Source organism: Diceros bicornis, chromosome 13, assembly GCF_020826845.1.
Source record: "Diceros bicornis minor isolate mBicDic1 chromosome 13, mDicBic1.mat.cur, whole genome shotgun sequence".
NCBI lineage: Eukaryota > Metazoa > Chordata > Mammalia > Perissodactyla > Rhinocerotidae > Diceros > Diceros bicornis.
Genome location: NC_080752.1, coordinates 7,849,419 through 7,863,258, shown reverse-complemented (window position 1 = coordinate 7,863,258; position 13,840 = coordinate 7,849,419). Strand labels below are relative to the sequence as shown.

Genomic DNA, 13,840 nt, shown 5'->3' with positions numbered 1-13,840 from the left:
AAAAATCCTCAAGAAAATATTAGCAAATTGATTCCAAGAAAGTATAAAAAGAATTATACACCACAACCAAGTGAGATTTATGTCAGGTGTGCAAGTCTGGTCTAGTACTTGAAAATCAATTAATGTAATCCATCACATCTACAGGCTAATGAAGAAGGATCATATGATTATGTGAGTAGACGCAGGAAAAACAAATGACAAAATCCAACACCTATTCGTGATTTCAAAAAAAAAAAAAAGCCCCCTCAGCAAACTAGGAATAGAAGAGAACTGACTCAACTTTATAAAGAACATCTACAGACATCTACAGTTAGCATCATGTTTAATGGAGAGAAAGTAGATGCTTTTCCCTGAAGATCAGAAATAGGACAAGAATGTCCCCTCTCACCATTCCCATTCAACATCATTCTAGAAGTCCTAGCTAATGCAATAAGACAAGAAAGGAAATAAAAGGCATACAGATTGGGAAGGAAGAAATAAAACTCTTCATTCACAAATGACATGATTGTCTATGCAGAAAATTCCAAAGAATCAAAAACAACAGAAAAAAAACTGGAACTAACAAGTGATTATAGCAGGGTTGCAGAATACAAGGTTAATATACAAAAGTCAGTTGCTTTCCTATATACCAGCAATGAACAGTTGAAATTTGAAATTAAAACCACAATACCATTTTTATATTAGCACCCAAAAAAAAGTACTTAGGAATAAATCTAACAAAATATGTACAGATCTATATGAGGAAAACTATAAAACTTTGAGGAAAGAAATCAAAGATCTAAATAAATAGATATTGCATGTCCATAGATAGGAAGACTCAATATTATTCTGTCAGTTCTTCCCAACTTGATCTATAGGTTCAATACAATCTCAAGCAAAATCCCAGCAAGTTATTTTATGGATATTAACAAATTCTTTCTAAAGTTTATGTGGAAAACCAAAAGACCTAGAAAAACTAACACAATACCGAAGAAGAACAAAGTTGGAGAACACACTACCCGACTTCAAGACTTAATATGAATTTACAGTAATCAAGACAGTCTGGTTATTGGCAGAAGAATAGACAAAGAGATCAATGGAACAGACTAGAGAGCTCAAAAACAGACCCACACAAACATTGTCAACTGATCTTTGACAAAGGAGCAAAGGATAGTCTTTTCAACAAATGGTACTGGAAAAACGACATCCACATGCAAAAAAATGAATATAGACACTGACCTTACACCTTTACAAAAATTAACTCAAAATCATAGACATAAAAGTAAAATGCAAAACTATGAAACTTCTAGAAGATAACATAGAAAATCTAGGTGACCTTGGGTTTGGCAATAACTTTTTTGATAACAACACCAAAAACAATCCATGAAAGAAAAAACTGATAAGTAGGATTTCATTAAAATTAAAAACTTATGCTCTGTGAAAAACACTGTTAAGAAACTGAAAAGATAAGCCACAGACTGGGAGAAAATGTTTGTAGAACACATATCTGATAAAGGACTTGTATCCCAAATATATAGATAACTCTTTAAAACTCTACAATAAGAAAACAAACAACTGAATTTTAAAATGGGCAAAAGACCTGAACTGATGCCTCACCACAGAGGATATACAGATGGCAAACAAGCATACAAAAAGATGCTCAGCATGATACATCATTAGGGAAATGCAAATTAAAACAAAAGTGAGATACCAGTACATACCTATTAGAATGGCTAAAATCCAAAATACTGATAACGTTCAACACTGGTGAGGATGCAGAGCTGCAGGAGCTCGCATTCACTGCTAGTGGAGGTGCAGAAGGCCCAGCCACTTTGGAAGATAGTTTGCAGTTTTTTTACAAAGTTAAACATAGTTTACCATGTGATCCAGCAGTCATACTCTTAGGTATTTACCCAAATGAGTTGAAAACTACGTCCTCACAAAAACTTGCACACAAATGCTTATAGCAGCTTTATTTCTAATTACCAAAAACTAGAAGCAACCAAGATGGCCTTCAGTAGATGAATGGATAAACAAACTGAGGTAGATCCGTACAATGGAATATTATTTACCAATAATAAAAAATGAGCTATCGAGCCACAAAAAAACACGGAGGAACCTTAAAAGTATGTTGCTGAGTGAAGGAAGCCAGTTTGAAAAGGTTACATACTGTGATTCCAAATCTATGACATTGTGGAAAAGGTAAAACTATAGAGACAATAAAAAGATCAGTATTCTGCTCAGGGGGAATGAGGAGAGGGATGAATAGGTGGAACACAGGAGATTTTTAGAGCAATGAATCTATTCTGAATGATACAGTAATGATGGGTCCGTGATACTATGCATTTGTGAAAACCGATAGAGCTGTATAACACAGTGGACCCCAATGTAAACCATGGACATTAGTTAATAATAATGTATCAATGTTGGTTCATCAAATGTACCACACTAATGTAAGATGCTAATAATAGGGGAAACTGGAAGGGGGGAGAGCAGACATATGAGAACTCTCTGTACTATCTGCTCAATTTTCTGTAAACCTAAAACTGCTTTGAAAACATAAAGGCTATTAATTTTAAAAATTGTTTTTAAAGATGATAGAAGAAAAATGGTAATTTCTCCCACAATCCTGACACCCAAAGATAACTACTACTAAGACATTGTTACAAATATCCCTGGAGATTTTCTATTCATGTGTGTGCACATACGCTATACACACACTGCCACTTCTTTTTTTTTAATAAAAGTAGAATCAGAGAATATTAACCATACGTGAATTGTTTATAATTTTCATAGCAACCCTAAAAGGTTCAAGTAACTGAGCTGGTAAATGGCTGAACTAGGTTCAATTCCCAATGTATTTTACTCCAAAGCTTATATACTCTTACCACTACACCTCTTTGTAAAACATAAGACCTACTTTTTGTTCTATCTTTATTTCACATTTTACCCCTTCACAAGATATACCCATCTTTCATACACTGTACTACCTTTGTACAGTGACCTTCACTTCATATGGTCTACATGCCCTTCCTGCAGTGTATTCCTTCACTCTGTGCACTGATACTTTGTAGAATCTTTGCCTGCTAAATAAGACATGGTGGCCCAGCTCCTTTTTTCTCCAAGGAGCTGTAGTAAGAGGCAAACTATGGGACTGGTATACTTTTTTGGCAATAATGTGGCTTCTTGTCTCCTGAATAAAGCTTTCAAAATTCATGTGTTCAAGAAAATTATTTCTTGGATCTAAGGAGCTTGAAGGAAAAGAGGATGAAAGGAGTAGAGGCAGATGAAAAGGTGGAGAGAAGTGAATTCATGTGGGTACCTGGGGAAGAAGGAAGGAGCCTCCAGTGCTTGACAGAGCTTGACCACCAAGAAGGGATGGTAGCATTCAGAAGCATTCAATGCATTGATAGCCAGTTCAACCAGTATCTGCTGCCATCAGCTGGCTGTTCAGGGAAACTATAAAGAAGATCCTGTCCCTGCCCCTTTTCTTGGCACCTGTAGGGGACACTCTGAGGCTCCGAACAATCCTGGAAGCAATACAGAAGCACATCCATTCTTCCTCCCTCATCTTCAAATTGGCCCAAGATGCATTCAAGATTGCTACTCCCACAGACAGTACTACTGACAGCACCCTGCTCAACGTGGCCCTGGAGCTGGGGTTACAGGTATGGAGGAGTGGACCATCCCCGCTTTAGGCTTCTGGCCTAGTGACAATTGGTAGAAGATAAGATCCCAGGAGGATTAGGCATAGGCCAAGTCTAGTTCTTTCTGTGTCCCCAGAACACAACCTCTAGGCTAGACACAAGATAAGAACTCTAAATTGGGCTCCGTTTTGAAGTTAAGGCCAGGTAAGTTAAGCGTTGTAGCTTTAGGCTCCATGGGGTCCTCATCTTCTCCCCACCCCACCCCCATTCCTCCAAGTCAAGCAAGGTGTAGTAATAAGGACTTTATTTGTTACAGGTCATCAGAGAAGCTTTCTATCTGATTAGTCAGAGGGGTGGGGCAGAAATTAAACAAACCTGTCTGTACGTATCAGGGGAAGGATGGCTGTTTAAAGCACCAATAAATACTTGTTGCATAAATGAATGGCAAGGGGAAGTGGGGAGGGGGAGGTTGTAACAGTTATGTTTAGCCTGCTGGGAATGCCTCTTTTTTGCCCAGGTGATGAGGATGACCTTATCAACCCTTAACTGGAGGCGCCGGGAGATGGTGCGATGGTTGGTGACATGTGCTACAGAAGTGGGTGAGTCTCCCACCTCCCTCTACCCCCAGGGGAAAGGAGTTCCTAGGCCCTACTCTTGGGACAGGACAGCGAATCCTTAGAGCTCTCATATTCCTATTATTGATGGCCTAGGAAAGGATGGGGCTGCTGGTAGGAGAAGATGACTTCTGTTCATCCAGCCCAAGCTCTGCCCTCACTGCTTGGACCACACCCTGATGTCAGCCGCACTTTGACCCTCTGATCAGAGACCTGTCTGAGAGAATGAATTTTCAGCCAGCAGTACTCAAGTGCACCCTTGGGAGGTAGTTGGCCCAGTGGTTTGGTCCCAGTCCCTATCCATGCTTCTGAGAAACCCCAAACAACTTGGAGGCTCAGGACTCCATCTAGAGCCCAAAGCCCCAGCACAAGACTCTACCCTGAAAGGCCCCACTTCAGCTAGAACCCCCAGGCAGATCTGCAACCCCGTCCTTGGTGCAGGCAAACCACAGGCTCTGCTGCTCCATCCTTCTGAGGGGCTAAGAGCACCTGCAGAGACCTTCAACCCTCTGACCTGGGGAAGAAAGGGATGGGAAGAGACCCCAAATGGGGTTTGGCCATCCGGGATGCTCCCCTTGCCCTGGTTTGCCTCAGATCATCTCAAGGCTGCTAAGGAGGAGGGAGAACTCGTCTCTGCAGGCCAAGTTCTGACCCCAAATAGTAATCTGGGCAGACCTGGATCAGGAGCCGGATGGCCATGGCTGAGCTCAGGCTCTCCCTGACAGGTGTGCAGGCCCTGGTGAGCATCTTGCAGAGCTGGTACACACTCTTCACCCCCACCGAGGCTACTAGCATTGTGGCTGCCACAGCCGTATCCCACACCACTATCCTGCGCCTCAGTCTTGACTATCCACAGCGGGAGGAGCTGGCTAGCTGTGCTCGCACACTGGCCCTACAGTGTGCTATGAAGGATCCACAGAGCTGTGCCCTGTCAGCCCTTACGCTCTGTGAGAAAGACCATATTGCCTTTGAGGCAGCCTACCAGATCGCCATCGATGCTGCCGCTGGTGGCATGACCCATTCACAACTGTTCACCATCGCCCGCTACATGGAGCTCCGTGGCTACCCGCTACGTGCCTTCAAGCTGGCCTCACTGGCCATGAGCCATCTCAATTTGGCCTACAACCAGGACACCCACCCGGCCATCAACGATGTGCTCTGGGCATGTGCCCTCAGCCACTCTCTGGGCAAGAATGAGCTGGCGGCCCTCATTCCCCTGGTCGTGAAGAGCGTGCACTGTGCCACAGTGCTTTCAGACATCCTGCGGCGCTGCACAGTGACTGCACCTGGCCTGGCTGGCATCCCAGGCCGCCGCAGCTCCGGAAAGCTCATGTCCACCGACAAAGCTCCACTGCGCCAGCTGCTGGATGCCACCATCAATGCCTATATCAACACCACACACTCACGCCTGACACACATCAGCCCTCGCCACTACGGAGAGTTCATTGAGTTTCTGAGCAAGGCTCGGGAGACCTTCCTGCTGCCCCAGGATGGCCATCTGCAGTTTGCCCAATTCATCGACAACCTCAAACAAATCTACAAAGGCAAGAAGAAGCTGATGCTGCTGGTACGAGAGCGCTTTGGCTGAGAAAGCAGACCGCTCACTGCCGGGGCAGCCTGAGCTCCCAGGTGCCATCAAGTCAGGCCAAGGACACTGAAACATTTGTCCACCCTGAGAGGACGCTGAGCACCTCTGGCTGAAGCCAAAGGACCACAGGGCTAAGCATGGGGAAGGTCCAACTCGAGTCAATATGCCTGCCTTGGCCAGGTTCTCACAACAGCCCACTGTTCCTGGAGGAGCTGGGCTCTGCAGATCGATCAGAAACCCCACAACGTGCCACCTCACACCCCTATATTCTGCGTAGTCCTGGGCATTGGCCCTCTCTCCCTTGGCAAACATAGAACACTGTTCCGTCTCAGGGATTGCTTAACCAGAGCAACAGAAGCATTAATGGTACTGTAAATACTATAGTATATGTGTTGACAATTACGTTGTAAAATTGTAACTATTTATAATTCTGATTCTAATTTGATGGGTCCTTGAAGTAGCTGTGGGTAGGAAGATGGGCTTGTTTTCTGAGGAGACTCACAACCATTTCTCAGGTTTCCCTCGCAGAGTCTATGCCATTGGCAGTGGAAGAGTGGAGGTGGCAGGGAGAAAAATGGCCAGTTAGAATAAATCCCAAGTCTAGTCTATGCAGAAACCCCAGCCTGCAGACAGGGCATCTGTAGTCCAGCGGTGAGTGAGGGGCAGGGCCCAGTCTGGACTTCTCACGAAGCCATCAGGACACTGAAGCACTTGCTCCTGTCTCACGCAGCCACTCTAGAGCCTGCTGAGCTCCTGAGAAACAAATGCAGGGAGAAGGTGAAGGTCTGGGAGGCCGCTGAGCTCATAATATTCATCTACCCTGGTCACCTTGGTGTTAGAGAGTGTCTGGTTTCATCTCTAATTATATATGTGTGTGTATATATCTGAATGGCTAAGTACACGTGTCTGTATGCATAGATATAGCTGTGCATGCCTGTGTGTGCACATATATATTTATGTGTATCTGTGTCAGATCTGTGTCTACGTGAATACATGTCTGTGCTGGACTGGGGGTTTCTGTGTGAGGGTATACACATTTGTGAACATAAAAGAATAGGTATCTGTGTGTGTGTTCGTGTTTGTTGATGCATGTTTAGTGTGTGTATCTGAGCACACACGAGTGCATGTGTATAAACATGTTTGTGTCTGCGTGTATGCCTGCTCTCCATTCATCTGTCTCCATATGTGTAACTGTGTATATTTCGACATGTAGGTATGTCTGAGTTCATGTTTGAGGATCTGCATGAATGTGCCCCTTCTCTTTTTGCCAGATCTCTCTTCCCCATTCCTCTTAGTCTCTCTCACCAGCTAAACATGTTCCCCATCTCCGTGTCTGCTCTATTCACCATTCTCTCCCCAGACAAGCTTCTAAGCACTAGTCTCCCTCTACCCTAAGAGTAGCTCCTTCAGCTCCACAGTTCTCTTCTCACCCTGTACTTACTTTCTTCCCCTGCCTTTCTACCTCAAGCTTCTGCCTGCTTTTGTCACAGTCCCATTGGTCGCTGATTTGGAGGCTGGGGCTGGAATGCCATTTGGTCTTTCCCTTTCTGACTAGTTTCTAGACCTAGTGGGCAACCCCTGTCTTAGCCCTGGCTGACCTCCACAGTGTATCATGTTCCTGCTACCCTCCCAACCCCTATGCTCAGCCTGGAATTGTTATAGGAGGTAGCAGGGGCATTCAGAAGAGTCATTTGGATGCCAGTGTCTTGGTGTTTACTGTTTGATGTTTTAGTTCCTGAGTAGGGGGTGGGGTGTGATAGGGAAGGGGTGGTTAGCTAGAGTGTGAACGGAGAACCTCTCTGTTTTATTTTCCTTTCTTTGACAAATGGTTGTCACTTTTTTTTCTTTTTTTTTTTGCTCCACACTAACCAATAAGTTGTATTTGCTGTTCGTGGCTACTGAAGTCTTATTGTCCAGCCATGGGCCCGTACAACCTCTCAGCCCAACAGGTTGGTAAAAAAAAAGAAGAAGCCACTCCCATTTCTGTATCACAATTGCCATTTTTTAGCAAGTGTGTGAACTCACAGTGCTTTTCTATGAATAAATCATGAATCACAGAAAAGATCATTTTTCTAAAATCAGAAATGGTGTTCTATCAGTAAATGGGGCCCTTCCCTCTCTTCTGCATTGCCCTGGCTGGGATAGGAAGCCGGTTGGGCCTATAGCACAGTGGGTTCCCAGTGGTGTCAGGAGATGTGAAATGATGAAGAATTTCCTGCCTCACCAGACCCCTCTCCAGAGCTCACAGGCACCTCAGAGCCTTGTCCCAGGAAGTAGGTACCACCATGATGGGCAGAAACACCAAGATCCTGACAAAATGGGAGGGTATGCTCAGAAAAGAATGCAGAGCAACCCTGAGTGCCATAGGGCATTTTAGCTTTAGAGGCCTTCTCACTTCATTGAGGCCAGTCTAAGGCTCTAATCCTAAGCAACCTAGCTCTGAGTCCTATGTCCTCCCCATCTTTTGGCATGAAAGCTGAAGGCCTCTCAGCTTCTCCCTGCTCACCTAAACTCCATCTTCCTCAACAGGCCTCTGAAGTATTTCAGCCATTTCTGTGCCCCTCTCCCCTCACTCCCCAGACACAAAGCACTGTCAGTTTGGCCTCTTATGCTGTGGGAACCCCATTTCTCTGCAAATGTCACAGCTCCAGCTGCTAAGAAGTTCTACCCAGGGGCTGGCCCAGTGGCATAGTGGTTAAGTGCGTGTGCTCTGCTTCGGCAGCCCAAGGGTTTGCAGGTTCAGATCCTAGGCGTGCACCGATGCACCACTTGTCAAGCCATGCTGTGGTGGCGTCCCATATAAAGTAGGGGAAGATGGGCACAGATGTTAGCCCAGGGCCAATCTTCCTCGGCAAAAAGAGGAGGATTGGCATCGGATGTTAGCTCAGGGCTGATCTTCCTCACAAAAAAAAAAAAGGAAGACGACGTTCTACCCAACCCCATGTAGCTCTGGGGCTTGGAAATCTGAGAGCAAGGTGGCGGTGAGGGCCCTGACATTAAGTCACACACTACATATTCACTGATACCTGAGTTCCAGTGACTTGTGGGAGAGGATGCAGAAAGAGGCCCCAGGGAAGGAAAAGAGGCTAAGAAGGAACTGAGGATAAGGGCACAGATCTTTCACAAACAAAACCACATGCGAGACTCCAACTCTGGAACTTTTATTCTCCTGGAAACAATCAAACACTGTATTAGTGGTAATTGAGGGAAAAGGTGTATGCTTATTTCTGTCGAAGCAGACGTGAGTGTCTGTGAACAGCATCCACAAAGGCACCCACATGTTCTGGGTCCATGTCAGGGTAAAGTCCATGGCCCAGGTTGGCAATGTAGCGCTGCGGTCCGAAGTCATCCAGCATCTGCTGTACCAGCTGCCCAATCTCCTCCTGGGGGACCAAGAGGGCACTGGCTGCAGGGGGTGCCAGCAAGCCTCTGTCCTCTCTATACATAATAGTAGCACACATACATGCAGGCATGTTTCTACTCAGTGTTACTCATTCAGTCATTAATTCAAACAAATTTATTGGATGCCAAGTATGGGCCAGGCACTAAGAAAACACAAATGAACAAGAACAATAGAAAGAAATTCCTGCCTTCCTAGAGCTCACATAGTGTGTATGGAGTAGAGGGGAGGGACAGACAGACATAATAAAACATACACATAATAATATGCACAACCATGTCCACAGCCATGGGAGTGCATAAACTCACAGACACACATAGGGGCCCTGGTTGTTACCTCAGATGCATACAGCGCACAGGGGTCCAGGTTGCCCTGCAAGGTCACCGTCTTCCCCACACACTCCCTGGAAGCAGAGTTAGTGCCACAGTCTGATGACTGTACATATGGCAGCTATACCCCTTCTGCCTCACCCTCCATTACTCACCGGGCTTTCTCTGGGGCCACTGTCCAGTCAAGCCCAACCACCTCATAGCCAGCCTTGGCCAGCTCCTCCAGGGCAAAATGTCCATCCTTAGCAAAGATGATCTGGGGGAAAGGGGAGAACTCTGAGGCTACTAGAGGGCCTGGTTATGCCCACTAACCTATCGGCTACACCTCTGCTGCCCTCCAGTGGTCACTTCAATCCATGCAGGACTTACCCTGAATGTTTCACAGGTCCACCTTCACTCACCCCATCCCCATCCTTACCATGGGCACTGGTGCCAGGCCTGCCTCCTGCAGGCGGGCCTTCACTTGCTTGGCCACATCACGGATGTAGGGCAGTGCAAACTTATTGAAGAGCTGTGGGCCAAGATGCCCTGCGTGGGACTCAAAGAGCTGCAATGCCTACAGTTAGGGGGTGGTGAAGAGAAATACGTAACACACAGAAAGGAAGTACCTCACACAGAATGTGCCTCAATTTTCCCCACGTGACTTCAACCCCTGATACTGCCTAAGCCTTTAAACCCAGATCCAGTCAAAAAGTTTTGCCTTCCCCAGATCCCAGTGCTAGCTTTGGTCTTTGAACACATCGAGCATTAAGCCCCCCTGCCAGTGTCAGGGTGGGCTTAGCTGCTCCAGCCAGATCACTGCAGGCCAAGCTTCTTTCGTGCCTGGCATTAAGACATCTACTCTCTCAGGTGTAAGGAACTCTGTTGCTTCTGGTCCTTATAGACTAAACCTCAGCCTATTTGTCTCTCCCTCAGGACTCACCTGGGCACCAGCAGCCACTTGTCCCACCAGATACGGGACCAGAGCATCAGTGAGGATGTGAAGCAGCCGGTGACTGGCCTGCGGTCTCTGGTAAAGCCAGCGCTTGGCCTGAGCCATGGTACTTGAGCTGCCACCCTCAACCATGTATGTCATCAGAGTCCACTGCAAAGGATACAAAGAGAATGTCACAAGTGTAAAAGCCAGACTGACACTTTCTTCCTTTCTCTACACCAGACCAGCCAGAGTGATTTCTCCATGCCCAAGTCCCTGCCCTGTTCCATATTACCGGGGCACCAGCAAAGCCAATCAGTGGCACACGCCCAGCCAGCCGTTGTCTGGTGAGGGTGATGGCCTGGAACACATAGCCCAACTCAGAGGCCACTGTTGTTGGATGCCGGAGGCGCTCTAAGTCCTGCTCTTCTCTTAATGGCTCTGGGAAGCTGGGCCCTTTGCCAGGCACCATAGTCACCTCCATGCCCAGTGCCTGGAGAGGGAGAAAACAACTGGGTTCGCAACCTGAACTCCAGGAGGAAAGGCTCTCTTGATCCCACACCAGGAAGGAGGAAAAGGAGAATAAAACTCAGCCAAACTCCATCTCTTCCAGCCTAAGTTTTTCCCTCTATCCAGTGAAGATACGTGCTTATCTTGAGCTTTGACTGTCTTTTTTCTTTTTCACCCGTTCCAGAATCAGGTTTGAGTGGGTACCTGGGGTACAACAAGGATGTCGGAGAAGATGATGGCAGCATCCAGAGGGAAGCGATGCAGTGGCTGTAGGGAATAGAAGACAGGCTGCTAAGTGGCAAGCTGAGGGTAGCAATCCCTCCCTCTTTTGTGGACCCCTCACCTGCAGAGTCAGTTCACAGCAGGCCTCTGGGGAGCGACAGGTGCTGAAAAAGTCCTGGGCAGCCCGAGTTTCCCTAAACTCTGCAGACAGAAGAGGAAAGGCAGGGCTCAGCTTTGAGGAACTTCTAGAGCTTTCCCCTACCCCTCAAAAACTTTTCACCCTCCAGAATTTTACCTAGTCCCCCAGGCCCTGATCCTCACCTGGCAAGTAGCGGCCTGCCTGCCGCATGCACCAAACGGGAGTATAGTCTGTGTCTTCTCCCCAGGCTGCTCGCAGGAATGTGTCATTCTTCAGCTCCGGAAAACCCTGGGGTCTGGAGATCAGGAAGGGGTGGGGGTAGGTGTCAGTAAGCTAGGCTGGGGGTTGGGGAAGGTGCAGATTCTTAAGGCAGATCAGGCACCGCTATCTGCCTTCCCCAGGCCAGCTCTCAAGCTGTAGCTTCCCACCCATTCTGCCACCTCTCTGCCTATCGGTGCACAAGATTAGAAGGGGCCACCCTGAAGCCTCTACCCGACACAGGCCCAGCCTCCCCAAACTCAAAGCCACTGAATGGGGTGGGGCAGGGGGGGAGAGCCCAGTAAGGATAGTTTGGGGGTCTTTGGACCAGAAAATCTCTGGTAGAGGGGTACCAGTGGGCTGGTTCTGGGGCTGGGAGATCCCCAGACTGGAGGATAGTCAAGGAGGGATCAGAGTTGACGGTTCCGAAATAGGGATCCTAGTTGAGGAATAGAAAGTCTCGGGGGGATCCCGTAAATGACGGTCTGGGGGACGCAGTCCAGCTAGGCGGTCCCTCAGGAATCCACGGTTGGAGGATTCGGGATTCCAGCGACCGGGGTTCGGGTTGGGAGCTCTCTAGGTGGGGGAAGGGGAGTACAGGGACAGATTACTGAGTTGGAAGACACAGGTCAGAAGCTCTGCTGGCCATACCACAGAGAACTCACCCCAACCCGTTCGCCTCCATGATAAACTGCCTCTCACCGCGAGCACAGTCCCCACTTTAATCTGAATCTGAGCCTGCCCCGTGCCCAGGCTCCACCCCTTCCGGGAGTGAGTCAAGGCCGTCACCATGTTGAAAGTCACATGATCAAACCCTAGCGACAGCTCCCGGGCTGCCCTGGCTGCTGCCCATAGGACCCTACCTCTCTTCACCGTAAAGTCCGCTGTAGCGACGCAGCAACAAACACCCCCAAAAAAGAACTTCCCTGTAACTACTCATACCGTGGCATGAGGAGTTTGCTCTCCTCTGATGGCCTGCGAATCCCGAAGGCTCAGCCCAAGTCTCACTTTCACTGCCACTCTCCAGGCATACAGTGGATTATGGAACCAAGCTGTACAGGGAACTAAAAGCATTAAATATTTATCTTACCTACTAAGAGCCGGGCATTATAGTAGGTATGGAAGTTACAGTGGAGAGCAAGTCAGCCCATTCCCTAAGGAGCTACAGACTGATGGGAAAACAGAGAAATCAGCAATCACAACGGTAAATGTTTTAAGAAGAAAAGTTAGAAACAACTAACAAAGGTTCCTAGCTTAATTGGGGAAAGCAGTGGGGGTGTTCCAAACGGAGAGAACAGCGTGTGCAAAGAGAAGATGCAAAAGCAAATGGCCATTATGGGAACCAAGAGATCAATCTGGTGGGATTAAAGAGGCTGGAGATGTATACGGAGTCCAGGTCATGTAGGCCCCTGTGAGGTGCCCTTGTTCACTTTCTCCTGTAGTAGTGTGACAGCATACAAAAAGCTTGGAAAAAAGGGAAGAGAGGCACTGTGTTCCCAACTTCCTAGGGAGAAAAAAATGGAAAACTGTCAAAATTTCACAGGATCCTTTATATCTTTTTTTTAATACTTTTTTTTTTTTTTTTTTTGGTGAGGAAGATCAGCCCTGAGCTAACATCCATGCTAGTCCTCCTCTTTTTGCTGAGGAAGACCGGCTCTGAGGTAACATCTATTGCCAATCCTCCTCCCTTTTTTTTTTTTTAACCCCCCCAAAGCCCCAGTAGATAGTTGTATGTCATAGTTGCACATCCTGCTAGTTGCTGTATGTGGGATGCGGCCTCAGCATGGCCGGAGAAGCAGTGCATCAGTGCGCGCCCGGGATCCGAACCCGGGCCACCCGTAGCGGAGTGCGCACAAGCCACGGGGCCGGCCCCATATATCTTTCTTGATAACTTCAATTATTTGAAAACAAAGTTTCCACCCATGTCTATCAACAGATGAATGGGTAAACAAAAGGTAGTATGCATATACAATAGAATATTAATCAGCCATAAAAAGAAATTAAGTTCTGATACATGCTACAACAATGTTGTAACGTTATCCTGAGTGAAATAAGACAGACGCAAAAGGACAAATATTCTTTGGTTCCATTTATATGAAATATCTAGAGTAGGCAGATTCATAAAGTCAGAAAGTAAATTAGAGTTTACCAGGGAAAGGGGACAGTGAAGAGTTATTGCTTACTGGGTACCGAGTTTCTGTTTGGGGTGATGAAAGAGTTTTGGAAATAGATAATTGTACA

The 13,840-nt window shown here is 46.9% G+C and overlaps 2 protein-coding genes across 4 annotated transcripts in view; one reads left to right on the top strand and one right to left on the bottom strand.

The window, feature by feature from the left end:
• The window catches only part of ZSWIM5 (zinc finger SWIM-type containing 5), a 248,798-nt gene extending 240,642 nt beyond the window's left edge, over positions 1-8,156 (top strand). The window contains exons 11-13 of one of the 2 annotated variants that reach the window (XM_058552236.1): positions 3,484-3,647; positions 4,144-4,225; positions 4,966-8,156. In XM_058552236.1, the coding sequence (XP_058408219.1) occupies positions 3,484-3,647; positions 4,144-4,225; positions 4,966-5,828 (1,109 nt within the window). In that variant the 3' untranslated portion in view covers positions 5,829-8,156. The remainder of the gene's footprint in view (positions 1-3,483; positions 3,648-4,143; positions 4,226-4,965) is intronic. The other variant, XM_058552234.1, reaches the window with a different exon arrangement.
• Positions 8,157-8,973: 817 nt separating this feature from the next.
• On the bottom strand, positions 8,974-12,351 carry UROD (uroporphyrinogen decarboxylase). 2 transcript variants are annotated; one of them, XM_058552238.1, is made up of 10 exons: positions 12,265-12,351; positions 11,524-11,636; positions 11,324-11,403; positions 11,185-11,247; positions 10,766-10,963; positions 10,480-10,641; positions 9,976-10,113; positions 9,713-9,813; positions 9,565-9,631; positions 8,974-9,211 (listed from the first exon to the last, which is right to left on the bottom strand). In XM_058552238.1, the coding sequence occupies exons 1-10, from the start codon at positions 12,282-12,284 to the stop codon at positions 9,050-9,052; spliced, it is 1,104 nt and encodes a 367-aa protein (XP_058408221.1). In that variant the 5' UTR covers positions 12,285-12,351; the 3' UTR covers positions 8,974-9,049. The 2 variants fall into 2 exon arrangements, with proteins under 2 accessions (XP_058408221.1, XP_058408222.1); XM_058552239.1 differs by lacking the exon at positions 12,265-12,351 and adding an exon at positions 11,953-12,161.
• Positions 12,352-13,840: the final 1,489 nt, after the last annotated feature.